Source organism: Ornithorhynchus anatinus, chromosome X1 (genome assembly GCF_004115215.2).
Source record: "Ornithorhynchus anatinus isolate Pmale09 chromosome X1, mOrnAna1.pri.v4, whole genome shotgun sequence".
NCBI lineage: Eukaryota > Metazoa > Chordata > Mammalia > Monotremata > Ornithorhynchidae > Ornithorhynchus > Ornithorhynchus anatinus.
In genome coordinates, this window is record NC_041749.1 from 112,942,952 (window position 1) to 112,969,674 (window position 26,723).

The 26,723-nt window shown below is 50.6% G+C and overlaps 2 protein-coding genes across 6 annotated transcripts in view; one reads left to right on the forward strand and one right to left on the reverse strand.

Moving 5' to 3' along the window:
* The window catches only part of ARHGEF18 (Rho/Rac guanine nucleotide exchange factor 18), a 121,684-nt gene extending 112,264 nt beyond the window's left edge, over positions 1–9,420 (forward strand). For all 4 annotated transcript variants that reach the window (XM_029050332.2, XM_039910101.1, XM_029050333.2 and 1 more), the window contains 3 exons: positions 617–941; positions 3,815–3,940; positions 4,354–9,420. In XM_029050332.2, coding sequence (XP_028906165.2) covers positions 617–941; positions 3,815–3,940; positions 4,354–4,517 — 615 coding nt within the window. In that variant the 3' untranslated portion in view covers positions 4,518–9,420. The remainder of the gene's footprint in view (positions 1–616; positions 942–3,814; positions 3,941–4,353) is intronic.
* A 12,883-nt stretch (positions 9,421–22,303) lies between these two features.
* On the reverse strand, positions 22,304–25,981 carry LOC100086229 (ectoderm-neural cortex protein 1-like). 2 transcript variants are annotated; one of them, XM_029049776.2, is made up of 2 exons: positions 25,896–25,981; positions 22,304–24,714 (listed from the first exon to the last, which is right to left on the reverse strand). In XM_029049776.2, exon 2 carries the CDS (start codon positions 24,700–24,702, stop codon positions 22,933–22,935), a length of 1,770 nt encoding a protein of 589 aa, XP_028905609.1. In that variant the 5' UTR covers positions 24,703–24,714; positions 25,896–25,981; the 3' UTR covers positions 22,304–22,932. The 2 variants fall into 2 exon arrangements, with proteins under 2 accessions (XP_028905609.1, XP_007657600.2); XM_007659410.4 differs by lacking the exon at positions 25,896–25,981 and adding an exon at positions 25,342–25,730.
* Between the last annotated feature and the right edge of the window lie 742 nt (positions 25,982–26,723).

Genomic DNA, 26,723 nt, shown 5'->3' on the forward strand with positions numbered 1-26,723 from the left:
CAGCTGTGTGACTGTGGGAAAGTCACTTAACTTCTCTGTGCCTCAGTTACCTCATCTGTAAAATGGGGATTAACTGTGAGCCTCACGTGGGACAACCTGATTACCCTGTATCTACCCCAGCGCTTAGAACAGTGCTCTGCACATAGTAAGCACTTAACAAATACCAACATTATTATTATTATTATTAAATTAATCTGGGGAGGCAGTGTCAGAAAAGGCACTTAGCCTGAAGTGGGGAACAGGGGATGGAGAGCAGAGCTGGAAAGGAGAAACTGCCTTCTGGGGGCTAAAAATGGCCAACAGATGTTTGGATTCTGCTAGATAAAGGAAAGCTCTCTAATGAGTGGGGACTCGGGAATAGAGGGAGATCAGTGGGCTACAAAAGGATAGACTTGAACAAAGTGTTCTTTTCATTCAGTCCTATTTATCGAGTGCTTACTATATGCAGAGTACTGTACTAAGCGCTTGGGAGAGTACAATACAACAATAAACTGATACATTCCCTGCCCACAATGAGCTTACGGTCCAAAGGAGATGGTTAAACCTTTCCTTCCCTCCCTTTCTTTCCTTCCCTCCCTCTCTTTCCCTCTCTCTTTTTCTTTTTTTCTCCCTCTAGAGCCAAAGTCTGAGTCATTCTTCCAGCTTCAATGGAGAGGGGATGGAAGGGTCTGTGCAGCTGGCGAGAGCCACCCCAAGAACAAGTGTGCTGTTGTCTGGGACAGATTACATTGAGCGCCCCGAGGTAATCCGCCGGGACAGCACCACGATGGAGGGCCGCCCCGTGAAGAATGACGTGCCGATCCAGCTGTTGAGTGCCACCAACCAGATCCAGAAGCAGGCTGCCGTTCAGCAGCAAATCCCCACGAAGCTTGCCGTGTTCACCAAAGGAAGCAAAGAGAAGGGCGGGAAGAGCAAAGCCTCCCAAAGGACAGACAGTTCAGGTAACAAGGAGCTGAAGCGCTCTCTTCGACTCCAGCTCGAAGCCAGAGCTGTCGAGCTGTCTGTCCCAGGGGAGAGCCCGTTGGTGGGGCCCCTGCTTCATCCTCGGGAATTCTGCCCCGGAAGTCCCCATGTGTCTCAGGGAACTCTGTGCATCGTCACCCAGCCCACTGCCCTGCCCTCTGCCACCATGGGCAAGCTGCTTGAGTTTGAGGGTCTGGATGGCTTAGAGAAGTCTTGAAAACTAGCAGACCCCTTCTAGGGTTAGGGTGCCTAGAGTTGGCGTGGCTGGGTGGGTAAGAATCTTTTGTTTGGAAATTTAGTTCATTGGGATTGGATCCGAGTTTGTAAGCAAGGCTGGGGGTGGGTTTTCAGAAGTACGTCTCCACTTCAGAATCAGCGGGAAAGTGAGGTGTTGGGGCAGTAATGGGAAAGCGAGCTCACTTCTCCAAAATCCCCCATTAGAAATGACTTCTACATTTCTGGCTGCCCGAGGCCAGGCTTCAAAATGGAGCCGGGGGAGCGGATATTGATGGGGGGAGGCAGGGTCTAATTCCCTGCAAAGAAATATTTCGGCCGCATGATTTTAAAATACAAACATTTGCATGCTCTGCAGGAACTGAGCCCGTGCAAAGGACACGAGCGTAATTAACATCTGTGACCCGGGGGCTGATAACCAGTGGTGCAAATTAAGCTCTGCAGCTGTGGCATAGTGCTCGGCTAAGGCACTCATGAAAAATGAAACGAGAGAGGGAAAAGGTGACTCAACCCCACAGGCAGTTCTTTCAACAGTTTCACCTTGAGTAGCACGGGGTATGACCACAGTGTAAGAAAACAAGAGTTCCTGTTCCGAAACTAGATAGGTAGTGTCGTACCACAACGCTTGCACTCTTCCATGTCTGGTAATGCCAGTACAGACCTCGCTTTCAAGCCTTGAAGAGAAAATTGGAACTATTTAAACTGAATAACAGTCCTGTGGCTGTCCTCAGAACTTCGCTTCTTTCTAGCAGCAAGTTCCAAGGACAAACTTGACCTGCTTCTTTCTGGCATCGGTGTTCTGGTGCCCAAGGGTGGTAGACTTGCGTCCCCAGCAGCTAAGCCAAGAAGGGATTTTCCTGTCCAAATCTGTCCAGGTTTTTCCCCGAGAACCTGAGTGCCGGAGCCGTGCTAGCGGTCGGCGAGGTTTAAAAATAGCGAATGCAGCTAAAAAAACCAAAATAGAAGCATGTGGTGAAGGGGATCATTACAGCTCAGCTTTTTTAAGGCTGTGGTCTTTGCCGATGACAGATTCGACTAAAGCCACTATTGCCTGCCACTTGAAAGCGTAGCCTTGAGAGTTGTGGCCCATTTATTTTGGAGCTACATGGTTCTTTTTTTAGCTCCATTCCAGATGTAAATTCTGGGGAACCACAGACACTGTGTCCGTGCAGTAGGTTTACAAGCTCTGGCCACCCTGGAATTGGTTCTGCCACATGTAATCATCTTCCGTCTGCTGTCTCCTTAGGGTTTGGCAGGCCTATAAGCAACCTTTTCATGCTTTCCTTAAAGGAACGGAGTCTTACCTGTGACAGGGTGGAAAGAAAAAGTGCTGATGTGAGAAGATGGACCATTAGCTCTGATTCTGACTTGATGATTTCAGTGCTTTCCACTGGATCATGTGGAGTAAAATTGCCCATAACGATCACAGGCTGATTGTGCTCGCTGTGGGTCTGATGAATGTTAGAAAATGTGAAGAAAGAAAACTGGCTTGCACTGGCTATCCCCTGAGTGGATGGAAGTTCAGGTCTAAAACTCTCTGGGGTCCCAAGATGCTTCAGCTGGTTCATTTGGGCAGCAGGGAAAGAAAAAACTTTTTCAAACCTTCCACTGGGCTAGTCAGTCTGGCACCTTACCGGTTAATAGCGCTTACCTTTACAGGGCGAGAAGGAAGATTGGGGCATCTTCAAGGGAGGCCAAGTGGGGCAGGTATATTCTGGTGAAATGGCAGTCAGTCAGTTGTATTTATTGAGAGCTTACTGTGTGCAGAGCACTGTACTGAGCACTTGTGAGAGTACAGTACAACAGACACATTCCCTGCCCACAATGAGCTTATGGTCTAGAGACGAGCAACTTCTGTGTCTTGGCTGTTGAATCATTTTTGGGGTGGATGAGTTGTTCTCCTGCAGATCCTCCATCTTGCACTGTTCCTAATTTCAACTGTTCCTGTTTTAAGTTCATGTCCAAGTAAGGTGTTCACTTTCTTGGGGAAACCCTTTGATTCTCTGTTCTAGCTAGTGGTTTATCACAGTGTTTATGCCCAGCATGTGTGCCTCCTCTGTAGCAAGCCAGATTGATTTAAATACTATTGATTGTTTGGTTTTTTAATGTTATTTAAGCGTTTACTCTTTGCCCAGGCACTAAGCATTGGGGTAGATAGAAAACCAGTCAGGTTGGACACAGCTCATGTCCCACATGGGGCTCACAGTCTTAATCTCCATTTTACAGACAAAGTAACTGAGGCACAGAGAAGTTAAGTGACTTGCCCAAGGGCCCACAGCAGACAAGCGGAGGAGCCAGCATTAGAACTCAGGTCCTTCTGATTCTCATGCTCTATCCACTGGACCACACTACTTCTCAATCTCTTGATTGAGATGGGGAACATCTTCTGAACTGAGGCTATGAATTGGAGTGTTGGGGAGGGTGAGGGGGTGAATTGGCACTCTGAAGGCTTTTTCCCCTAAGGGAGCATTTGAAAAGGTCACTGTGCCGAAACTCCCATGTGTGAGGTCAGCCCTCCTCTAGCCGCCGGAAGCAGGAGATGCTTGGGGCCGAGGTCAGAAAGCTGACTCCCGAATGAGGCCAGATGGCTCAGTGCTTGTATGTCTTTTGCTTCTAGTCTCATTTGACCTGAAACAGCAACTGCTGCTCACTAAGCTCATGGGCAGAGATGAAAACACCCTGAAGAATCGCAGGTCTGTGAGCCCAGTCCTGCCAAACAGCCAGCCTGCTCCCCTGAATCCAGGTAAGCACCTCGTGGGGACCTCTGCTGGCCAGGAGCGGTGGGTGGTTTAATAATAATAATAATAATAATAACAATAATAATAACGATGATGACATTTGATAAGCACTTACTATGTGTGAAGCACTGTTCTAAGTGCTGGGGGGGATACAAGGTGATCAGGTTGTCCCATGTGGGGCTCACAGTCTTAATCCCCATTTTACAGATATGGTAACTGAGGCACAGAGAAGTGAAGTGACTTGCCCAAAGTCACACAGCTGACAAGTGGCAGAGCCAGGATTAGAACCCATGACCTCTGACTCCCAAGCCCGTGCTCTTTCCACTGGGCCACACTGCTCAAGTGGGTTTAAGTGGGTCCATGCACCGCAAACCGTTCCCGCTGACCTCGGGCTCTTTGTGACTCTCTTGTTCTCTAGAGTCCTCTGCACCAACTGACGTTCCGCCGGAGCCGTTTCCTTCCGGCCCCGGGAACGCGTATAAGCTGAGCAGCATTCCCTTTCAGCCTGCGGCAGCGGCCCCTACCCCACCCCAGGTCTCTTCTGATGATGATGCCAACAAGGAAGATGTCATCTTTTTCTAAATGATGAAGAGGCTCCTGATGCCATCCTCTCTGAGTGAACCAAAAGGCAAACTCCAGTGCAAAACTCATACACTTCAACGTCACCCATCAGGACTGAAGTAAAATGCTAACTTGTCGCAAGTTAGCATTCTACTGAGAACTCTAAAGGGGTCATCTTGACAACCTTATTTACCTTTCCTCTTTCCAAGCAGGATGACCGTTGACTTTAACATGGCTTAGCTTCTATTGGTATTTTGCCATCTGCTGTCGTTTTGCCCTTTTTGGGGAATTGGCAGTACAGTGGATCCTGGTTGAGTTGTTTTTTGGGTTTTGTTTTTTTTTAACCTCTTTTTAAGAAAAAAGTTTTAATTGGAAGGTGAACCATACAGAGATGAGCTGCGAGTTGTTTTAAGGGAAAAAAAAACCCATTTGGGTAAAAAAGAAAACTATTTTAAATCTGTTTTTACAGAGCAGTGGCCACTGAATGGGATTTCAGACAAATAACCAGCCAGAGGACAAGCCAGCACCTTAAGGTGCCGACTTATCAGCAACAGCAAGATAGACATGAGCTACCTGCTTTTGCCAGGGACATGGAACTCCCATTTCTTTTAGTGAGTGAGTTAGAACATGTCCTTGGGGCGCCAGGTGGGTTGGGCCTTCAAACTGCTAGCGAGCCTGGGGGCCCCGAGCCCTACCTGGCCCGCAAAAATCGAACGTATGGAATGTGTCGATTCCACCTCATAACGGGGTGAAGGGCCGTACTAGCAACCCGCTCTCTTGGCCGTCACACGGATTTGCAAGCGGTACAATGTCCATCTTCAGAAATGGCGCCTTAACACTTTTGAGGCATTAACTGGGTGTGGTACAAATTTCCAAAAGCAAATCATATGTTGGTTCATAGTGAACCTCAAGATCAGGGAAGTTTTCCCGATCATTGATGATGATGCTAAATATTAAAAAAAAAAAAAGCAAGCCGAGTGCAATAGGTTACTGTCTTCTATAATCCTTTGTCTTCTAGATTGTGACCACCCTGTTCTCTGAGGTGTTGGCGTAAAACAGAGAGTGCGCCAGAGCGGGCATTCCCCCGAGTGGGGACTGATCCGCAGAAACACATCAGGAATGAAGGGAAAAAGGCAGATGGAAAAAAAAATGAAAGAAAGAAAGAAATCAGTGACCATGGACCAAACTGTTTTACTGGTGATTTGAAACCTCTGGTAATATGAGATTGACTTTTCACAAATCGTTTTAATGTGGTGAAAAGAAAATTGCTCTGATGTTCAAAAACAATGAGTTTTTATGGAAATGTGTCCATTCGTAATAAGTAATACCTTGAATTTGTATTTTCCAAAGTGCTTTCACGTCAGTGATCTCATTTTGTCCTCACAACATCCCTGAGAGGCAGAGAAGGGCTGTCGCTGGTATTGCGAATTTTGTTTTCTACGTAATCCTGGCACGCTCTTGGTTCTCACCCTTACCAGGAATTTACAGGACTTTGGATTCTCATGGAACCCAGCACAAGTTGGAGATGCGAAATCAAGTTGGCAACAAGCGGTCCATTGAGCCGTCAGGCTGGCTCTCATCGAGCTCAGCTTCACCACTCTGCAGGCCATAGGGCAATAGTGCCAGGGGGAGGAAGTGCATGAAGCCTCAAGACTCAAAGGTGAAGGAACAGCACCCCCCCCCCCCCCCCCCGCCGACACCTTTGGGAAAAGTGTTTCTCTTAGAGGCTTGCTATCCAGACAGACTGAACTCAACCATAGGCAGGGAATCTTTTGAGCCAGTTTTCGGTGGCTGTTGACCAGTGGGCCTGTTCTTATCAAGTGAAATGGGGCAGTTAAATGGGTTGCAGAGTAGGTGTAACAAGTTAAAGGTATCACCAGCCCTGGGCTCTGTGGTGTTCAGCAAGAAACAGCTGGAGATGTTGTAGTGGCCCATAGAATTTCCCGAGAGGAATAGGGGCTAATCTGTTATCCTGTCATTTTGGCAGCAGTTGAACCCTGACAAGGGCCAGAAGCAAGAAAAAATCTTATTGTGTGGAGGTTGGGGAGGAGCAGCGGAGGGAGCAAGAATCCTGTAAATGTTCTTTGCCTTTCTGGAGGGGGAAATAGCCGGAGCTAAACTGATCTTCCTACGGCTCTCCCTGAAACGTTGTTTAATTTAAAGAGAAGGATTTGTGTGGGAGCCAGAGGGACTGGTTAATCCAGGGTTCCCTAATCTCTGGTCAGCCAACCAATCCCCATTGAGGGCCCCGTCTTGACCTGTTGGTGTCTTGGCTTCAGCTGGGGCCTTGCAGCTTCCGGCCTCATCTCTGGCCCCCTGCTGTAGCAGGGGACAGCGAGGGGTCATTCAGTTTTTGGCCACCTGGTGAAACTCTGAAAGCTGGAAGCCCGTTTGCTGTAATGGTACTTTAGTGCTTGGAACTTGGAACCCGAGGTATCCAGGGAAGAGCCTCCACCACTTCACTTTCCAGGACCTCGGACTCTTGGTGGCCAGTGACTGCCAGTTCCAGAATGACCTGACCCACCGGCTTTCAAATGAAAAGTTGGATCCTGATTTTAGGACTCGATTCCCTTGTTGAATTGTCCTTGAGGTTCAGTGGACCTCACCTGTGTGTTGAACAGAGGGTGGATCGGCTGAAGATCGGGCCCCATTTTGAGCACCCAGACACGTGGCCTGATGATTCACTGTTGAGGGCCGGTTAGTGATGTCCAGGGCAATAGCAAAACACCTGGTGTGTTGCCGTGGCACCCCAGGTGTAAAAAATGTCATTGTCCAAGCTGGCGTTTTTCAAACCAAGGGGCGTTGAGGCATTCTCTTACGGGAGGGGAGGGGTGGTCTCAGAGATCAGATCTACAGGGCTCTCCGTTGGCTGTCGGGTGGTGGTAGTAGCCAAAGCATGGGCTCTGGGGCACCGGAGAAGATGGCAGCCTCCACCAGAGGCTGTGTGGTGACGGAGGGGCGGGCAGTGAGCTGGGGAGAGTGTGGGACGGAAGCGGTTCAGAACCATTGAGTGGCCCAGGCCAACTAGAAGGATCCCAAAGGAAGCCATTCCGGCCCCAAATGAACCAGGTGCCTTGTATGTCCTACGGGCTGCCGTACTTCAAACGCAGTGGGAAACTTTGACTTGGTTACTGCAAAGCTAGCCAAGGGAAGCGATGGGTGACCCAGCCCACCTTCCTGCCATGAGTGCGGAGTGGAGGACTCGACTCTCGGTGCCCTGACAGATGCTCGGTTTTCTCGTGGAAGTTCCTTATTCTTCCTCAACGCCTGTCACAGGCTTTCTATTCTATTATGTATCTTTTTGGAACGTAACCATAGTAACTTTGAAATGAGATTTGTATTTTACTCTGTGAATTCCGTTTAGAGATCAGGAGTGAATGTTTTGCTGCTTTTATTCTGCGAGTTTAAATTCTGGTCATTTCATTTATTGTGGCAGATTGATATTAGGCGTAACTATAATGTTGACTTAAGGGTAAGGAAAAAAAAATAGACAAGCATCTGGCCTGGGTGGCTTAGTCACTGGCCGGCTTGAAGGCAGGGGACTGGACCGGATGACTTCTGAAGTCTCTTCCAGCTCTCTTACTCTCTGATTCTCTACTTAAGAACTAAACGTAGATTGTAGGCTGTTTGTGTTTAGCTTCAGGTGAACGTGCCCGTGACCTGTGGGAATAGGAAGTCTGACCTTCCAACTTGGAGAGAAGTTGCCTGTCCTGAGAGAAGTTTTTCTTTTCTAGACCATTGAGCACCTTGGTTCCTTGAAGTAAATAAAGAGGAGTCTTTCTTTGCCTTCTGACACTGTAGATTCAGATTCGGTCCGTCCCTGACTTCCAGTGCCCGCCGCCTACCCCGTAGGGTGGAGTGCTCCTAGCAGCAGCGTCCCATGGGCTTTGTGGACCAGCGATCGATCTTTCCACGAGGCAGGACCCTCTCAACCCCGGGACGTTGCTTTCCCTGTTGTCCTGTGACTTCTTGCTGCCCCTGGTGTCGGTGGAGCAAAAGTAACTGCAAATTAAAGTGTATTACGATGTACTGAGGTGAACTGAATTAGCATCCGGACATTCCCGTGAACTAGCAGAAGAGACTGGAAGCTTGAAAGCCCCTCTCCCAACGGGGAAGCCATCTGTATCTCTCGGGAAAAGTCCTTTGGGTATTTTCCCGGGCGTTCTTAGCACCCCCGGGCCCATCTCCAACCTCCTCTCAAAGCGGCAAATGCCACCAGAGTTCCCGTTTTCCCCGGTGGTGTGCTCGTGGATCAGGGATGTGCTAAGGAGGAAAAGTTTCTTTAGGAAAAATCCAGTTGCTGTTCAGCGGTAGCAGTTATTTGTCCTTGAAGTATATGTATTACACACTCAATTTCAATTGTGCCATGTTTCTTCTAATCAGTGTTTTATATTTTTGTACTGAAAAGTTTTGGAGCACTTTAGAAAAGTTTACTTTAAATTCTGGTTTTGTTGGATCAAAGAAGGAAAATCTCACACAGTAATTGTTGGTATCAACCCCACGAGTGCATCTCACTGAGCTGTGATAGTTGGATGCTGTCTAGTCTTAGATGTGGTTCATCGATCCCGTGAGGTCCAGCGGTTTCTCGGACGATCACGACCGGAGGGGTCATGGGATTGCAAATGGGCCATGTAGTTGGGGAGCCTTCTCGGTGGTTTCCGAAGAAATGGCAACGTTGTAAATAATTCTTCTCCTGCCAGGCATATGAGTGACTTTGTAGTGTCTAATTTTATTTGTAAAATTGGTGGTTAAACAATTGTTAATATTGCCGTTGAGTTGTGCACTTCTTTGTTAATTGTGGTCCTAATCTTAGTACACCAACCAGTTACTTTTACCATGATTGTGCAGTTTCTCTACTGCGGGATTTCAGAGCTGCCTTAGTGCTAAGTCCTGATTCTAGCAATAAAAATCCATCTAAAAATCAGTCGTGTCTCTGGCATTAAAGTCGGGAAAATGTCTCCCTCTTGGGCGCAGGTGAGGGCCCCCGCTTAGCTGTGTGGCATCCCACTAGAGGGCGCCAAGAGCCGTGGCAGATGCCAGGAACGAGCCTCGGCTGCCCTTGCGGCAATGAGTGTCAACCGTCTGTCGCTTGGCCTTGAAGGAACGGGGGTGGTGGCCGTCGGCCTCAGCCTGGTGCCTTGCGGCTCGGAGAGAGGAAGTTGCAAATGGGCTAGTTTCTCTGCCCGATGGCCAAGTCTCCGATCCCAAGCGAGAGAGACCTGGGAAGTGTTCTCAGCAGCTGCTGCGAAAGGGGCATTTGGCGGTGTGTTGCTTTCAGCAAGGACAGCCTTCGCCCCCCTCCCCCCCCGGCTTTCTCCCCTCGGAAAGATGAACTGCCTACCGCGGAAGCCCGAGGACACCCCTCCTCTGCTGCCGGGCACTGGGGCTCCTGCGGAGCTGGGGCCGGGGGCCGGCCTCACTTGGCTAAGCGCCAGACGAAGACGCTGGGATGGGCCCTCGTGGGTAAAACCCACCAGAGACGCTGGCCTCTCAGGGTGGACTCATGGGTAAAGTTTTCAAGATGGTAAATTGGGGCCCTAGCAGGTTTATGTACCTTTAACTGGTCTCCCCTCTCAATCAACCATGTGGCCCTTCTATTCACCGTTGGAGAAACATCTCTCCTTACACTTCCAAGTCCCCAGAGAAAATAATAATAATAAAAATAATCATCTTTCTGGTATTTAAGCGCTTACTATGTGCCAAGCACTGTACTAAGCATTTGGATAGGTACAAGATAATCAGGTACCACAAGAGGCTCTCAATCCAAGTAGGAAGGAGAACATTTTTGCACACTTAGAGGGGGAGGGGAAGGCCAGGCAGCTGACTAATAGCTGGGACCCTGGTGTGGGAAAAGAGTGAATGTGGACAGGACAAGTTTAAGTTCAGGGCTGCTTCCTGTCCAGAGCCTTGTAAAGGCCTCTGGTGACAGCCCCCGAGCAAATCAGAAACCTCATTTCTTCCAGAGGAACTGACTTGTCGGCAGGTCTTAAATGGCCCCTTAGATAGCAAGTGTTGTGAAAAACTTCAGTTTTTATCTTGTTCCTTTCTTTGAAGTCCCATGTGGCTATGTTCTAATGATCATATCTTAAGAACATTAGGTTCAAGCTGATGACTAGGGGGCATGCACTTTGTTCTCATCTCAAACTCAGGACCAAGTCCAGTGTACTGATGAGATTCAATTTACCTAAGGTAAAGACCTTCAGGGTTGGAGTTTCTGGGCACCCAGGCCCCTCCTGACTTCGTGGGTCTCTCCCCGACTTCTGCCCCCTCTTCGGGCTGATTTGCTCTTGCAGTCAATCAGTAGTAGCATTCATTCATTCATTCAGTCGTATTTATTGAGCACTTGCTGTGTGCGGAGCACTGTATTAAGTGCTTGGAATGTATAATTTGGCAACAGATAGAGACAATCCCTGCCCAACATCGGACTCACAGTCTAAAAGTAGTAGCATGAGAAGCAGCATGGCGTAGCGGATAGAGCACAGGTCAGGGAGTCAGAAGGTCGTGGGTTCCAATCCCAACTCTGCCTCTTGTCTGCTGTGTGACCTTGGGGAAGTCACTTCACTCCGCTGGGCCTCAGTTCCCTCATCTGGAAAATGGGGATGGAGACGTGGTACAGGGACTGTGTCCAACCCGATTTGCTTGTATCCACCCCAATGCTTAGTACAGTGCCTGGCACACAGTAAGCACTTAACAAATACCATAATTATTAATTAGTAGTAGTAGTAGTACTTACTGATCACCTGCTGTGTTCAACTTGTACTCTCCCACAGCATTGCCTTGTGGATAGAGCGTGGGCTGGGAAGTTGAAAGGACCTGGGTTCTAATCTCTGCCACTTGTCTGCTGTGTGACCATGGGCAAGTCATTTCACTTCTCTGCTTCAGTTCCTTCATCTGTAAAATTGGGATTAAAACTTCTATGCGGATGATACCCAAATCTACATCTCCAGCCCTGATCTCTCTCCCTCTCCGCAGTCGTGCATTTCCTCCTGCCTTCAAGACATCTCTACTGGGATGTCCTCCTGTCACCTCAAGCTTAACATGTCTAAACAGAGCTCCTTATCTTCCCACCCAAACTCTGTCCTCCCCCTGACTATCCCATCACTGTAGATGGCAACACTACCCTTCCTGGCATCATAAGCCCATAACCTTGGCATCATCCTTGACTCCTCTCTCTCATTCAACCCGCATATTCAATCCATCATTAAATCCTGTCGGCTCCACCTTCACGACATCGCTAAAATCCACCCTTTCCTCTTCATCCAAACTACTATCATGTTCATCCAATCCCTTATCCTATCCACCTTGATTACTGTATCAGCCTCCCTGCTGACCTCCCAGTCTCCTCTCTCTCCCCATTTCAGTCCATACTTCACTCTGTTGCCCAGATCATTTTTCTACAAAAATGTCCAGGTCATGTTTCCCCACTCCTCAAGAAACTCTAGTGGTTGCCCATCCACCTCTGCATCCAACAAAAACTCCTCACCATTGGCTTTAAAGCACTCAAGTCACCTTACCCTCTCCTACATCACCTCTCTACTCTCCTGCTACAACCCAGCCTGCACACTTCACTCCTCTAATGCTAACCTCCTCATTGTACCTCGAACTCATTCGTCTATCTTGCCGCCGACCCCTCGCCTACACCCTGCCTCTGGCCTGGAATGCCCTCCCTCCTCTAATCCGACAATTACTCTCCCCTTCTTCAAAGCCCTATTAAAAACACATCTCCTCCAAGAGGCCTTCCCTGACTAAGCCCTCCTTTCCTCTTCCACTCCCTTCTGTTTTACCCTGACTTGCTCCCTTTATTCATCCCCCCTCCCCTCCCCACAGCACTTATGTACATATCTGTAATTTATTTATCTATATTGTCTGTCTCCCCCACTAGACTGTAAGCTCATCGTGGTCAGAGAATGCATCTGTTGTTATATTGTACTCTCCTAACCTCTTAGTACAGTGCTCTGCACAGAGTAAGTGCTCAGTAAATATGATTGAATGACTATGAGCCCCATGTGGGACATGAACTGTGTTCAGTAACATTAGTTTGTATCTCCCCCAGCTCTTAGTACAGTGTCTGGCACACAGTAAGCGCTTAACAAATATTTAAAAAAAAAAAGTTGGTGGACACATTCCCTGTTTACAACAAGCTTACAGTCGAGAGAGGAGCTTACTGTTTAGAGAACCTGAATGAGTAAGTAGTGGCCTAAAAGAAGGAATACAGTTTCCAAGGGCCCCCCAGAGATAATCATATTTATTGAGTGCTTACTGCATACAGAACACTGTACTAAGCACTTAGTACAGGGGAAGTACAGTATAACAGAGTTGGTAGACACCAACCAACACCTGGGAGTAAATAGAATAGGTACAATCCCTGCCCTCAGGGAGTTTACAATCTAAATAGGTAAGCATTTATCCCCTTCTCTCTCTGGGGGCCGGTAACGTTTTGGGCTGCCTTCAATTTTCTACTCTGCTGCTATGCTACCACCTCAACTCCCTACCTGGACTTTTGATGTTCAAACCCTTTCCCACCTCTCCACTCTCAGCTGCACCCTCAGCACCTCCTCTGTTGCTCATCCCCCCCACCCCTCCCCTAATATTCGTGGGCAATCCCCTGAGGCACTGTCAGCAGTATCTCCTCAGTCTCGCTGCCCCGCCACCCCCCCCCCCCCCCCCCCAGCCACCTCCAACATTCGTTCAAAGAAAACATAAATTATTGTCTGGGAAAGAGGGAATTCCATGAGAGAGAAGAAGGGGGAACTTGTTTTGTAAACATCCACTTTCTGCAAAGCAGCAAAGACACTTCACCCAGGACAAGTTAGTGACTCCACAGCAATTAGATTTTCTTGCTGTTGCCTTGATCCTAATCTGTAACTCTCCAAATGGGCCAAACTGCCTGACTCTGGCAAGGAGCCCTAGCCGTGCAGCTGGCAAGGTTGCCTGGCTGCAGCCTTTGCTCCTAGCCCTGCTTTGATTGGGACTTCAGAGCGGACATTTAGCATTTTGTGCTGGGTCCAAGGGGCTGCCAAAGGGATAGAATTGTCTTTCCATGCCTTGGGCTGAGCACTGAGCTAAGAGCATACAGGTGGCCAGGGAGTATAAGTTTGTTTTAGCAAATGGAGTTGTCTATTTTGAAAGGATCTGAAAGAAATGTCAGGCATCCTGTTGTCTGCCCGAGGCAAGGACATTGGGATGGGTAAATCGTTGGTCTGACACAGTAATGAACTTGCTTAATGAACACACACACACATATATATCATATTTTACATTACCTCTAGACGGTAAGCTCATTATGGGCAAGGAACATGCCTTCTACCTCTGTTATATTGTACTCTCCCAAGCATTTAATAATAATAATAATAATGTTGGTATTTGTTAAGCGCTTACTATGTGCCGAGCACTGTTCTAAGCGCTGGGGTAGACATAGGGGAATCAGGCTGTCCCACGTGGGGCTCACAGTCTTAATCCCCATTTTACAGATGAGGGAACTGAGGCACAGAGAAGTTAAGTGACTTGCCCACAGTCACACAGCCGACAAGTGGCAGTGCAGTGCTCTGCACTCAGTAAGCACTCAAATATGATCTATATATGTGTGTGAATATATATACACATATATCCATAATGGACAGAAATAATAATGTTTATATTTGTTAAGCGCTTATTACGCACCAGGCACTGTACTAAGTGCTGAGGTGGATACGGGCAATTCTGGTTGGACAGTCCCTGTGCCACGTGGGGCTCCCAATCTTAATCTCCATTTTCCAGATAAGGTAACTGCAACCCAGAGAAGTGAAGTGACTTGCCCAATGTCACACAGCTGACAAGTGGCAGATCTGGGATTAGAACCCATGACCTTCTGATTCCTAGGCCCATGCTCTATCCACTACGCCATGTTGCTTCTCTCTCAAAGACTGGCTTGAGAGGCAATGGAAGGTTTTTGAATAGGTTGTCAGTTCACGCTGTCTTCTGCTTTACTGAATAACCTGAAAGGCAACAGGCCCTGTCAGCTCACTCCCATCCAACCCATCCCCACTCTGTCCCCTCTCCAGCTTTCCAACTAAATGTGGCCTGTGGAACACCCACCCCATCAAAGGCAAACTCCCCCTCATCCTTTAAGTGTATCCAACCCGCTCCCCCTGCCACCTTCTTCCTCCCACTCCTCAAATCCACTGACCTCTTGCTCCACCCCTCCTCATCACCCACTGGATCTCATCACTATTCATTGTATCTTTCTAACCTCAACAACTCTGAAATTCCACTCTCTGACCACAACCTCCAAACCTACCTTTTCTCCCACAAAACCTTCCCCTCAAAACTGTTCTCTCCCATGACAGAGACCTCTGATCTCTAGACTTCCCTTCTCTTAATGCAAAAATCCACATCCTCAACTCCACCCTCTTCCCCTAAACTTGACTCCCTCCCCTCTGCCCTTTGGTAGGTCTTGAACCACCAAGGCAGAGCCCTGGATCACCTCTCCAGTGTGTTTCCTCCTCACCTGGGCTTGAACTGGGGAGGAAATACAGTTATCAGGCCAATTTCAGCCACTTTAACTTCACCTGCTATAATTCTGCCCTCTTTTTCACACCTTCTTCCTCCTTGACTCCCATTCCCATTGTCCCCACCGATTATTCCAGGCCATGAGCTTCCTCCTGAAACCCCAGTGCCCCCCACCTACCTTGGGGCTCACGCCAATCACAATGCCAACTACTTTAACAAAATAGAAACCATCGGGCATGAACTCTCTAAATTTTTCCCCTCACCTCTGCCGCACTCTCTCACTCCCACATCCACTCTGTGCTCCTTCTCAGCCATTTCCTCCTAGAGGCCTTCTAAGGCACCACTTTTCCTCATCTCCTACACCCCTTTGTGTCACCCTGACTTGCTCCCTTTGCTCTTCCCACCCCCTCCCAGCCCCACAGCACTTATTGATGTCTGTCTCCCTCTCTAGACTGTGAGTTCACTGTGGGCAGGAAATGTCACTGTTTATTGTTGTATTGTACTTTCCCAAGCACTTAGTACAGTGCTTTGCACACAGTAAGTGCTTAATAAATGATTGAATGAATGAATGACTCTTGATAGAGATTCCCCTGCCTGCTTTCAATCCCCTCCACCAGGGCTTCCACCCTCATCCCCTCTCATCTTCTACAACCACCTTGCACCCAATCTTCTTCCCTCCCAGATGGTCATTTTCAAAGACTTTTTTCCGGTGCTTTCTTCTCCTCTGCCTTCAAATACACCCATGTGGCTCCTCAAAAAAACAAAACAAAAAACCCAAAAATCCTTTCTTTGGACCCCACTGAACCATCCAGCTATATCACCTCATCTCTCTTCTCACATTCCTGTCCAAACTCCTCAAGCAGGTTGTATATATAGCTGCCTCCATTTCCCCTCCTCCAAATTTCCTCTTAACCATCTACAAAGTGGTTTCTGCCCCCTTCACTCTACTAAGACCGCTCTCTCCAGACTCTTCTTGCCAAAGCTAGCAATCGATTCAATTGCCAAAGCTAATCCTCCTCAACCTTCTCACCCATCTTTGACACTGGACCACTACTTAACCTTGTCTTTCCTGAGAGAAGTCAGGCCTAGTGAGAAGAAGCGTGGCCTACTGGATAGAGCATAGGCCTGGGAATCAGAAGGACCTGGGTTCTAAACCTGGCTCCTCCTCTTATCTGCTGTGTGACCTCAGTCTCAATTTCTCAGTTCCCTCATCTGTAAAATGAGGATTAAGACTGTGAGCCCCATGTGGGATATGGATTGTATCCAACCTGATTAGCTTGTATCTACTCCAATGATTAGAACAGTGCCTGGCACTTAGTGCTTAACAAATACCATTAAAAAATGGGGCTAGTGAGGTAGATTTGGGAGTCAGTTGCAAAGAAATGGCTTGGGAAGCCTCATCTGCAGTCTCATATCCCTACCTGTTACCAGGCCATCTCTACATGGTCATCCCACTGAGACCTCAAACTCAATATGTCCAAAACTGAACTCCTCATCTTCTGTTCCAAATTCTGCTCCAAAATTGAGACCTCCACCTACTTTCCATCAGGGTCGACACCACCATCCTCCCTTCTCTAAAGTCCACAAGCTTGGCATTATCTCTTACTCCTCCCTCTTTCAACCCCCATGTTCATTCCATCATCAAATCTTGTCGTTTCTTCCTCTCCAACATCTCCAGGATTCACCCTTCCTCTCCATCCAAACGGCCACCCTAGTCCAGCTGCATGTTGCATCCCAGCTTGATAACTGTATCAGCCTCCTCATTGACCTCCCTGCCTCCAGTCTCTTCCCTCTCCCATTCATACATAACTTTGTTGCCTGGATCATTTTTCTGAAAAACCATTCAGTCCATATCTCCCCACTCCTCAAAAACCTCCAGTGGTTGCCCAGCCCTCTCTGCATCCAACAAACTCCTGACCACTCCCACTAAAGCCATCAGCTCTCTCCCTCCTATTTATTAACTCTCTTTGGCCATTTGCAAATTTCTTGCAAGCTAACCTGTTCATTGGGCCTCCTCATCATCTGCTGCCCCCACTAACAGTCCCTCTAAACTGTAAGCTTGTCGTGGGTGGGGAATGTGTCTGTTCATTGTTGTATCTCCCAAGGGCTCAGTACAGTGCTCTGCACAATAAGTGCTCAATTAATCCAATTGACTAACCACTTGCTCCCTCCAAGTCCAAAACAGAACTCATCTTCCACCCAAACCCTGTCTCCCCCACCCCCATGTCTTTAATAATAATAATAATTATTATTATTATTATGGTATTTGTTAAATGCTTACTATGTGCTGAGCACTGTCCTAAGCACTGGGGTAGATACAGGGTAATCAGATTGTCCCATGTGGGCCTCACATTTTTTTTTTAAATCCCCATTTTTACAGATGAGGTGACTGAGGCACAGAGAAGTTAACTGACTTGCCCAAGGTCATACAGCTGACAGGTGGAGGAGCCGGGATTAAAACCCACGACCTCTGACTCCCAAGCCTGTGCTCTTGCCACTAATCCACACTGCTTCTCTTTCCCATCACTGTAGACAATGCCACTCTTTCCCTGTCTCATAAGCCTGTAACCTTGGCATTAGCCTTGGCTCAGCTTTCTTTCAATCCGCATAATCAAACTGCAATGAAATTCTGTCCTACCTTCAGAACATTGCTAAAATCTGCCCTTTCTTTTCCATTTAAGCTTCTACCACACTGATCCAAGCCCTCATCATTTCCTGCCTTGACTACTGCATCAGCCTCCCTGCTGACCTCTCTGCCTCCTGTTTCTCCACACTCCACTCTTCTGCTCAGCCTATGTCTCTCCACTCCACAGGAACCTCCAGTGTTTGCCTATCCACTTCCACATCAAACCAGAGAAGCAAGGGGGCTCATTGGAAAGAGCACGGGCTTAGAAGTCAGAGGTGGTGGGTTCTAATCCCAGCTCCTCCACCTGTCAGCTATGTGACTTTGGGTAAGTCACTTAACTCCTTGGTGCCTCAATTACCTCATCTGTAAAATGGGGATTAAGATTGTGAGCCTCATGTGGGACAACCTGATTACCTTGTATCTACCCTAGCCCTTAGAACAGTGCTCGGCACATAGTAAACACTTAAATACCAACAAATACCAAGAAAAAAAATACCAAAACTCCTTAGCATTGACTTTGAAGCACTCAATCGGCTCACTCCCTCCTATGTTACCTCACTGATTTCTTACTGCAACTCAGACAGCACGTTCTGTTCCTCTAACACCACTGTACCTCGATCTCGTCTATCTCGCCCTCAACCCCTCACCCACATCCTCCCTCTGGCCTGGAACTCCCCCCCCCCTTCATATATGACAGACCACCACTCTCCCCACCTTCAAAGCTCTATTAAAATCCTATCTCCTCAAAGAGGCCTTCCCTGGCTAAACCCTCATTTCTCCTTTTCCCGCTCCCTTGTGTCACCTCTGCACTTGGATCCGTCCCCTTTAAAGCACTTGATATTCACCCCACCCTCAGCTCTGCAGCACTCATGTACATATCCCTAATTTACTGAACGTCTCTCGTCCCCTCTAGACCGACAGCTCCTCAAACGCAGGGAACAAGCCTACCATACCTGTTGTACTCTCCCAAGGCCTTAGTACAGTGCCTTGCACACAGTAAGCACTCACATTCCATTGATTGATTCATATCTGACTGATCACCACTCTCCCCCTCATCCAAATCCTTCTGAAATCACATTATCTCCAGGCAGCCCTCCCTGATTCATTTCTCACCTCTCCGCTTTACATTCCCTAACTACTTCTCCAACCCTTCAGTGCCACTTACGTGCATCTATGACACTTGCGTGCATCTATTACTATTACATCCTCCTATCCCTAATTTGTGTCTCACCACCCCCCCACTAGATTGTAAACTCCTTGAGAGCAGGGATCATCTGTTCCAATTCTGCTGTCCTCTCCCCAGTACTTAGTACAGGGCTCTGGACACAGTAACTGCTCAATAAATGCTATTGTGTGCCCCTGGGAAGCAAGAGGTTTGAAAGCCCTCCCCAGAGGAGAGTGTAGAAGTTAATGGCATGAAGCCATCTTACTGCTAGGCCTGCTCAAGGGGTGAGCTTCTGGGTTGTGCAAATGGGCAAAAGGCCTGTAGGAGAAAGGAGAAAGTGGGGAGGGAAGAAGCATTCAACCGTGAAAGAACAAGGGGGGGGGTAGCTATTATACATCTACCTCCCCCCACTCCATCCCCCCTGCAACCTGCACACAGAGAACGCCCAAGCCCCATCGGTTAAAGGTTTTGTTATTAATGGGACCCAGGGGTCAGTGGCAAGGAGCTGAATGGGGGCTTTGTGTCTGACTCCGGTGGAAGAAAGCAGCAGCTGCTCCCAACTGAGTCAGGGGGAGAACTGGAGCCTCTTCGATCTCGCCTGAATCAGTCGCTGAGGGATGGAACGTTTAGTGATGCACTCTAGCTGCCTGTAAGAAAAGCATCAGCCGTGGTAAAGACAGAGAACAATCTTCCCCAAAGAGAGCTGAAGGAAAAGAAAGAGCTCCCTGAGAAAGGAATGAAAATGCTTCTTGAGGGAAAGGAGACATCGATGGGGGCTGGCTACAAAGTAACAGCAGTTGCCTGAGTAGAGCCAGTCGCCGCCACGTTTTGACCTAGTCACCCTTTCCGCCACCTTGGAGTTTGCCCCTTCCCCCGCCGTGACAAGCCCTACTGCCAGAGGAAGCTGAAGGTGAGCCCCAGCAGACAGCTAGCGCTAAAGCAGGGGTAGGCGGGAAGCAGACAGGTTGGGGTCGAGCTGATTCTACTGCTACCATGGCATGTCCTGGCCAGTTTGTTAATAATAGTAATAATTGTGGTATCTCTTAAGTGCTTACTTTGTGCCAGTCACTGTACTAAGCACTGGGCAGATACAAGCAGATTGGGTTGGACACAGTCCCTGTCCCACCTTGGGCTCACAGTCCTAATCTCCATTTTTCAGATGAAACAACTGAGGCACAGAGAAGTGAAGTGACTTGCCCGAGGTCACGCAGCAGACAAGTAGTGGAGAGGGATCAGACCCCAGGTCCTTCTGAATCCCAGGCCCGTGCTCTATGGTACTTGGTGAGTGCTTACTGTATGTCAAACACTATTCTAAGAGTTGGGGCAGTTACAAATCAATTAGGTCGACACAGTCCCTGTCCTGCAAGGGGCTCACCGTCTGAAGTAGGAAGGAGAATGGGTATTGAATCCCCATTTTACAGTTGAGGAAACTGAGGCAGAGAGAAGTTAAATGACTCGCCCAAGGTCACACATCAAGCAATCAGCAGAGCTGGGATTAAAACCCAGGTCCTCCCACTCGAGGGCCCGTGTTCTTTCCACTAGACCACACTGCTTCTCAAGTTGGAAGAAGGGTCCTGATGCTGGAGCAGTTGGATGGCTGGGGGTGGGGTGGAGGCAGCTCCCCCCGCCCCGCTTCCCACACGGCCCCATCGCGGCTGCAACCCCACAACCCTCCCCGGGGACTTGTTCTGCCTCAGCCCTCTCTGGGATCCAGTAGATGCTGGGCGGCTTTTGCCAGGCTCTTGTGCTTACTTCTGAATCGGGTCGCTAGTCTTGGGGAACGCGAACTTGGCTCTCAGGTGACGTCCACAACTGGGCTCTGGCCCAGCTTCGCTCTAGGCCCCGGACGAGTCAGAACACCTCTCTGGGCCTCCATGGGGCTCCGCATTCTTCAGCGGAGCCACTGAACTGATGCAGTGAAGAAGGATATAATGAAGAGTGACACCATCTGAACGCTTCCCAGGCTTTTTATTGAAGCAGCTCCAGGCTGACTGGAAAGACAAAGGAGGGGAAGCCTCTTTCCAATTAATCGGCACGTACTCAAAACTTCAAAGCTAAACATCGACATTGTCCACTCGCAATGAAAAAACCTTCATAAAAACATTTCACGACTGTAACCTGTCAACCCCATCTCCCCAGCCCTAGTTTATGTACTAGAGCCACGCGAGCAAAGTGCAGACAGTGTGAGCAGCAGTTGGTGCTGGCAGCTTACTGCTCGCTTTCCGGCTTCAGATCGAGTCAAGGGAACAGTCCTCCCCGGCACCCAAGCCCCCGGCACCCAAGCCCCTCCTGTGCCCGGAGGTGAAGAGTACAGCCTGGTGTCTGGTCCCGGAGACAAATCTGCCCCCTTTAGTGAGGACCCTCCTCAGCCCCCCTCAGCTGGACGCTTCCTTCCGTCCCCAGAACTCCTCCACCCAGCACACATCGGTGGGGGCAGCCATTTGGGGGAGAGGCTGTTGGACCCCCCCAGGCGCATTGGCGACGCTCTGGTGGCAGGAGAGGACAGACCCCCCGCTGCTGCTGCTGCTGCCTTACCACCAGCCTCTCGAGGGCAGGGAGCCACAGGGATGAGACGCGTCGACAATAGCTCTCCCCCGCCGCTGAGCGCTGGTCCACTGCAGGATAATTAGAAGGGACAGATGTGAAGTGTGTATACATGCAGCCTGGGTCTTGCCTTACAGAGGCAATTATAAACTCTGGTTAGATGATATTCCACCTATAATCTTCCCTTTATTATACAAGCAACTTTTCCAGTGGGTTAGCACTGGGTCGGCACCTCCCTGATTCTGAAAAACAGTTAATGTGACCAGTGGCCCTGTGGGCAGAGTCTTACTAGCATTTGCTTAGTCCAACCCAGTTCTGCGCAGGACAGAACAAACTAACAGAAGTCACCTCATCTTGCAGTGAGTCCATAGGGCCTCAGCGTATTCTCTGGGCAGTTTTCTGCTCCCTCATGGCATGTTAGCTTTTCAACTGGATTATTGCCTTGCTCTTTTATCCTAAGAACCTCTTGTATAACCTCACCGCAAAGCTCTGTGTGGCTTACAGAAAGCCTATTTATATGTGTATATATAGATATGTATACACATCTATATCTGTATCTATATATATCTATATATATCTATCTATATATATATATATATATATATATATACAGATATATATTTGAACCTGTGTGCCAGGTTCAAAGAACAGCATTGATTCAGATTGTTGGGCTGTCACTAGACAGGGAGTTAAGACCCCGAAGCTGCCATGGAACAAGTCTGAAAAAAAATAACTTCTAGAAGGAGTTGCTTTAGCTCCCCACTTCTCTTCCATGGCTGGACCCCTTCCAAGAAACGAACCAGGCAGGTCATTTGGCCCGTAGCCCCGAGTCTCCGTTAGCCGGCTGGGCTGGCGACCAATGCCACCGTTTTCCCCTGGCCGCGAATCTCAGTTGACAGCCTGTCTACGGGGCCAGAAGAAGCAGTAGGTCGGCTCCAGGCTCCAGCCCGCAGTAACCAGAAGGCAGCACGCAGACAATGCTTCTCGTTTTTAAATCACTATTATTTTTCAAGTGACTCTAAATTGTGAAACCACAAACTGTCTCGACTTGTGCCCGCTGCCAAGATTCCAGAAGACGACGAGACAGCCGCTCTGGTCTGCCCCAACCCACCCTATTCTACCTCGACCGTGCCGACCCCGTCCTAGTTCTGTGGTGGCAGACTCTGGTCCCATCGCCTGCCCCACTGAGGCCACCTTCCCCTTCAGGTGTTTTTTTTTCTGGGGGGGTGGGGAGCCTCTCTCCCCTCCCTCACCCCCATAAAGAGCCGGAAGCTTCACGGAGCCTCTCCCCAAGGTTTCAGGTTGCAGACGGTCTGACTCGCCCCTGTGCACATGGGGCCTTGCAAAGTGGCCTCAGTTGTACAGACGATCCATCCTCCGAGTCAACCGCAGAACGGGCCAAACAGGCCCGCCCCGAGCCCTCAGAACCTGGCTTACTAGACAGGGAGTCAGACTGGAGAGAAGAGAGGCCCCACTTCAGCCTACGAGCGCTCCCATTTCAGAGCCAGAATTCTGTGTCCGGCAGGCGGGGGAAGGCTTCAAGAGGGGAAGGGGCAGAGCAGCCTGAAACCGCCATTTATCTTCCCGGCCTCTGAGCGGGAGGGGCCCGAGCCTCAAGCGGCCAGGTATTTCCAGGTGCTCACAAACGCTGTGGGGATGAGGGAATAGGGAACCGAAGTGACGCTGCTCCAGGAATCGGACGAGGGGTCATAGCAGTCAAGGGTTTTACCACGCTGAGTTCCGCAGTAGCCCCCCACCACGTAGAGTTTGTTGCCTGAGGTCACAGCTCGGCAGCTGATGCGTTTGGCGGTGACGTCCCCGAACTTGGACCACTGGTAGGTGTCGCTGTGAAAGCGGTAAGCGGAGCTGGCCGAGAACTCCGTGTCTCCGCCGATCACGATCACTTGGTTGCCGACCACGGCGGCCGCCGTGTAGCGCCACGGCTGAGGGCAGCCGGCGGGCACCGTCCAGCGGTTCTGGCAGGGGTCGAAGCACTGCACTTTGGGGAGCTTCTCTTGGCTGACGCTGGTGCCGCCGAAGACGAAGAGCTTCATCTTGGCCCCAACCACAGCGGCGTTGCTCACCCCCTCCCGGAGGGGGGCCACCAGGGTCCACTTGTCCGCCTGGGGATCGTAGTGCTCCACTTGCTTCAGGGAGACTGAGGGGGATGCCGGGAAGGAGCTGCTCCCGGCCGTGTGGCCGCCCACCACGTAGAGGCCGTGGGCCAGCTCGGCCGAGCCGTGGCCGAACCTGGCCACCAGCATGGGGGCCGCCTTGGCCCACTCATCATGCAGCGTGTCGTACACCCAGACGTCCTTGGAGGCACTGTTCTCGGCGCCCTTCCCGCCCGTGACATAGACTTTGCAGCCGATGGCGCAGGCGCTGCATTCTTTGCGGGGGCTCGGGATGTCCGTGCGGGGGATGATGTCGCTGGTCTTGCGGTCGAGGGTGTAGATGGTGTCGCACATGAAGGTCTGGCCGCCGAGCAGAAGGAGCGCCTGGCTGACCTTGCGAGGCCTGGCGCAGAAGCCTGTCACCAGCCCGTCGTTCTGCAGGATCTTCATCTTGCAGCGCACGGCCTCGGCCACGATCTCGCCTCCCAGCTCGTGGCTGGTCACCACCTTCTCCAGCGCCACCCGTTGGCGTAGGTAGGACTCGGGCAGGAGCGCCAGCCGCACAGCCCCAAGGAGCTCCGGGAGGTCCCCATGCCGGCCCGCCAGGTCGTACTCGATCCACCCGATGACGGCTTCATACACGAGGCTCTCATCCTCCACCTCCAGCTCTTCACTGCGCACCAGCTCCAGCACTTTGCCCTTGGGAAGTTTGAGGAAGTCTTCTGTCTGGTACAAGGAGGCAAAATTGGCCAGCGCCATCCTCCAGGACAGCTCGAGGAGGCGCTCACAGGAATAGGCGTCTGACAGCAGCAGCATATTGAGGCAGTTGGCCTGGTGCAGATTCCTCTCCAGGAAGCCCGCCGCAGCATCCCGGATATCCTGGAACTGCAACATGTCCCCGGCCTCCAGGAGCGACTCTGCGTTCTCCTCGTTGATCAGCACCCGGGCGGAATAGGCGTAGTCCAAGAGCAGCTCCAGCACTTCGGGGTGTAGCGTGTCATGGAAGTGGACCTCGGCATCCCTGCTCTCCTTCAAGCCCCCGGCAAACATGGCCTCAAAATAACGGCTGCAAGAGGCCAGCACGGCCCGATGGCAGGGGAAGGCCCCGTTGCCGGCCCTGAGTACCACGTCAGTGAAGAGGTGTTTCTGGCGCAGCAGGTTCAGGTGGGTCAGGAGGCTGTCGGCATGGCCTGGCTTGTGGAACAGTTGGATGTTCATGGATCCGGAGCTGGAGCGGGATTTTCGGTTCTCATGGCTGGTGACGGACATCTTCGAGGTATTCTGTGGAGGGAGAGAAAAAAAAGATGGGGGGCAGGAAACGGTGAGAGAGAACTCGATGCTTACCCTAAAGTTTCTTGGCTTGCGTTCGTCTATTAAGCTGCATGAGGAGAGAAATGTCACGCTGGGGGTGGCCGGGGATTCTTTCTCAGAGAAAGCTTGGCAAAAATCTGGCGCAGCTAATCTCCTTAAACACCCACCCTCGTGGTATGCAAGCACTTAATACAGTGCTCTGCACATAGTAAGCGCTCGATAAATACGATTGAATGAATGAGATGGTCCTCCGCAAAAGCTCGAGAGGTTCCGGGCACTGGGGAGAAGAAAGGCAATTAATGGATCGTAATTCCGTTTTCTGATCATTCTGGGCTGGTCCCTACGGACTCGGAAAAGCGCTGACTCCACTTTGGCTGGGGGCACGGCCCATAGGAGGAGAGGGAATCTAGTTTCCCTTTCTAAACAGTTCATCGTCATCAGGCCGATCTTTAAAGCATAAAGTTCGGGCAGTTTCCGAAGAGCACAGAAAGGGTTTTGCTACCATGGGAACGGCCCCCTATAAACACTGATAAGGTGAGTTAAAATCCCAAACGGCAAGGGGAAAATGCCGCTCCCGTGAGCGGTGTAATAGTTAACTTGGCTTGGCTGCAGTCGGTTGCCGCTAGCCGGAACGGACAGAGGGGGCTAGCTTCGAATCCCACGAACTCCACTCGGTCTTCGGACGGGCAACCGGGGAGGCAAGACGGGCTCCACGCCGGTTAAAGACGAGAGAGTAGGCGAGGCAAGCGGAGAGGACTTGGGGGATTCGCCTTAGGAGGCTTCCTCCTCCTTGGCGTCCCCCGAAAAGTCCCGGAGAGTCGATCCTAAGGGGAAGGAGCCCAGCGGAGCAGTTGATAGGTTCGCCGGGCCCCGTCTCCGCTCGGACTCCTGGGTCCCCCGAAGGGGACGCAAAAGCCGCGGGCTGGCACTGCTGAGGCGACAGGGGTGAGGTGAGCCCGTCGCCCGGCTCCTCTTCTTCCTCCCAAACTCGCCGGGCGGGGTGGCCCCCGGCCCTGATCCCGGCTCCCCGGAGACTCCCCTGGGAGAGCCGGCCCGGGACCCAGGAGCAAGTTCCCACCCATCCACCCCGCCCCCGTCCCGCAAAAGTCGCGCCCAGCCCCCCACTCCCCCACCGCCGACCCATCCATTACCCCCGCTCCGGCGTCTCCGCTCAGCAGTTTAAGTGGAACCCGAACCCGTCCGATCCCTCTCGACTGGCACCGCGATCGTCTCCTCCTCCCCGGACCCGCCCCTTCCGCTGCCTGACCGAGCAAGGCGCCGCCCCGCCCCGCAGGTTTGAAGGGGTCGGCGGAAAGCCCCTGGGCCAGTTCCAGTTGATTTCCCTCATGGGGATGGAGGGGCGGGGCCGGGCCTCCGGCTCGCCCTTCCCCCCCTTAACCTGGGCCGGAGCCTGTAATGAGAAGAGTAGTAATAATCAGACTACCCGTTAAACTCTCACTCCGTGCCAGCCACTGTTCTAAATCCTAGGGTGGGTACAAGCAAAGTGGGTTGGACGCAGTCCCTGCCCCACCTGGGGCTCGCCGTCTCAACCCCCCTCTCACAGATGAGGTGACTGAGGCACAGAGGAAATGAAATGACTCATCCAAGCACACAGTAGACAGGTGGTGGAGCCGGGACTAGAACCCATGATCTTCTGACTCCCGGGCCCGTGCTCTATCCACTACGCCATCTGTTCGCTCTAAACCCCTACTAGGCAGAAAGAAGGGAATTCTCCCCCCGCTCCACTGCAAAGTGGAGTGTTTTGGGTTGTTTTAAGAGTACTTGTTAAGCACTTACTCCATGCCAAGCACTCTACTAAGCACTGGAGTAGATCCAAGCTACTCAGGTTGGACACAGTCCCTGTCCCTGGTGAGGCTCACAGCCTGAAGAATCCCCCTTTTACAGATGAGGAAACTGAGGGCCGGAGAAGTGGGGGGGAATGTGTCCGTTCATTCATTCAGTGGTACTTATTAAGCACT

Coding starts and splice junctions, on each gene's coding strand:
- LOC100086229 (XM_029049776.2), bottom strand. CDS start 24,702: ATGTCCGTCACCAGCCATGAGAACCGAAAATCCCGCTCCAGCTCCGGA.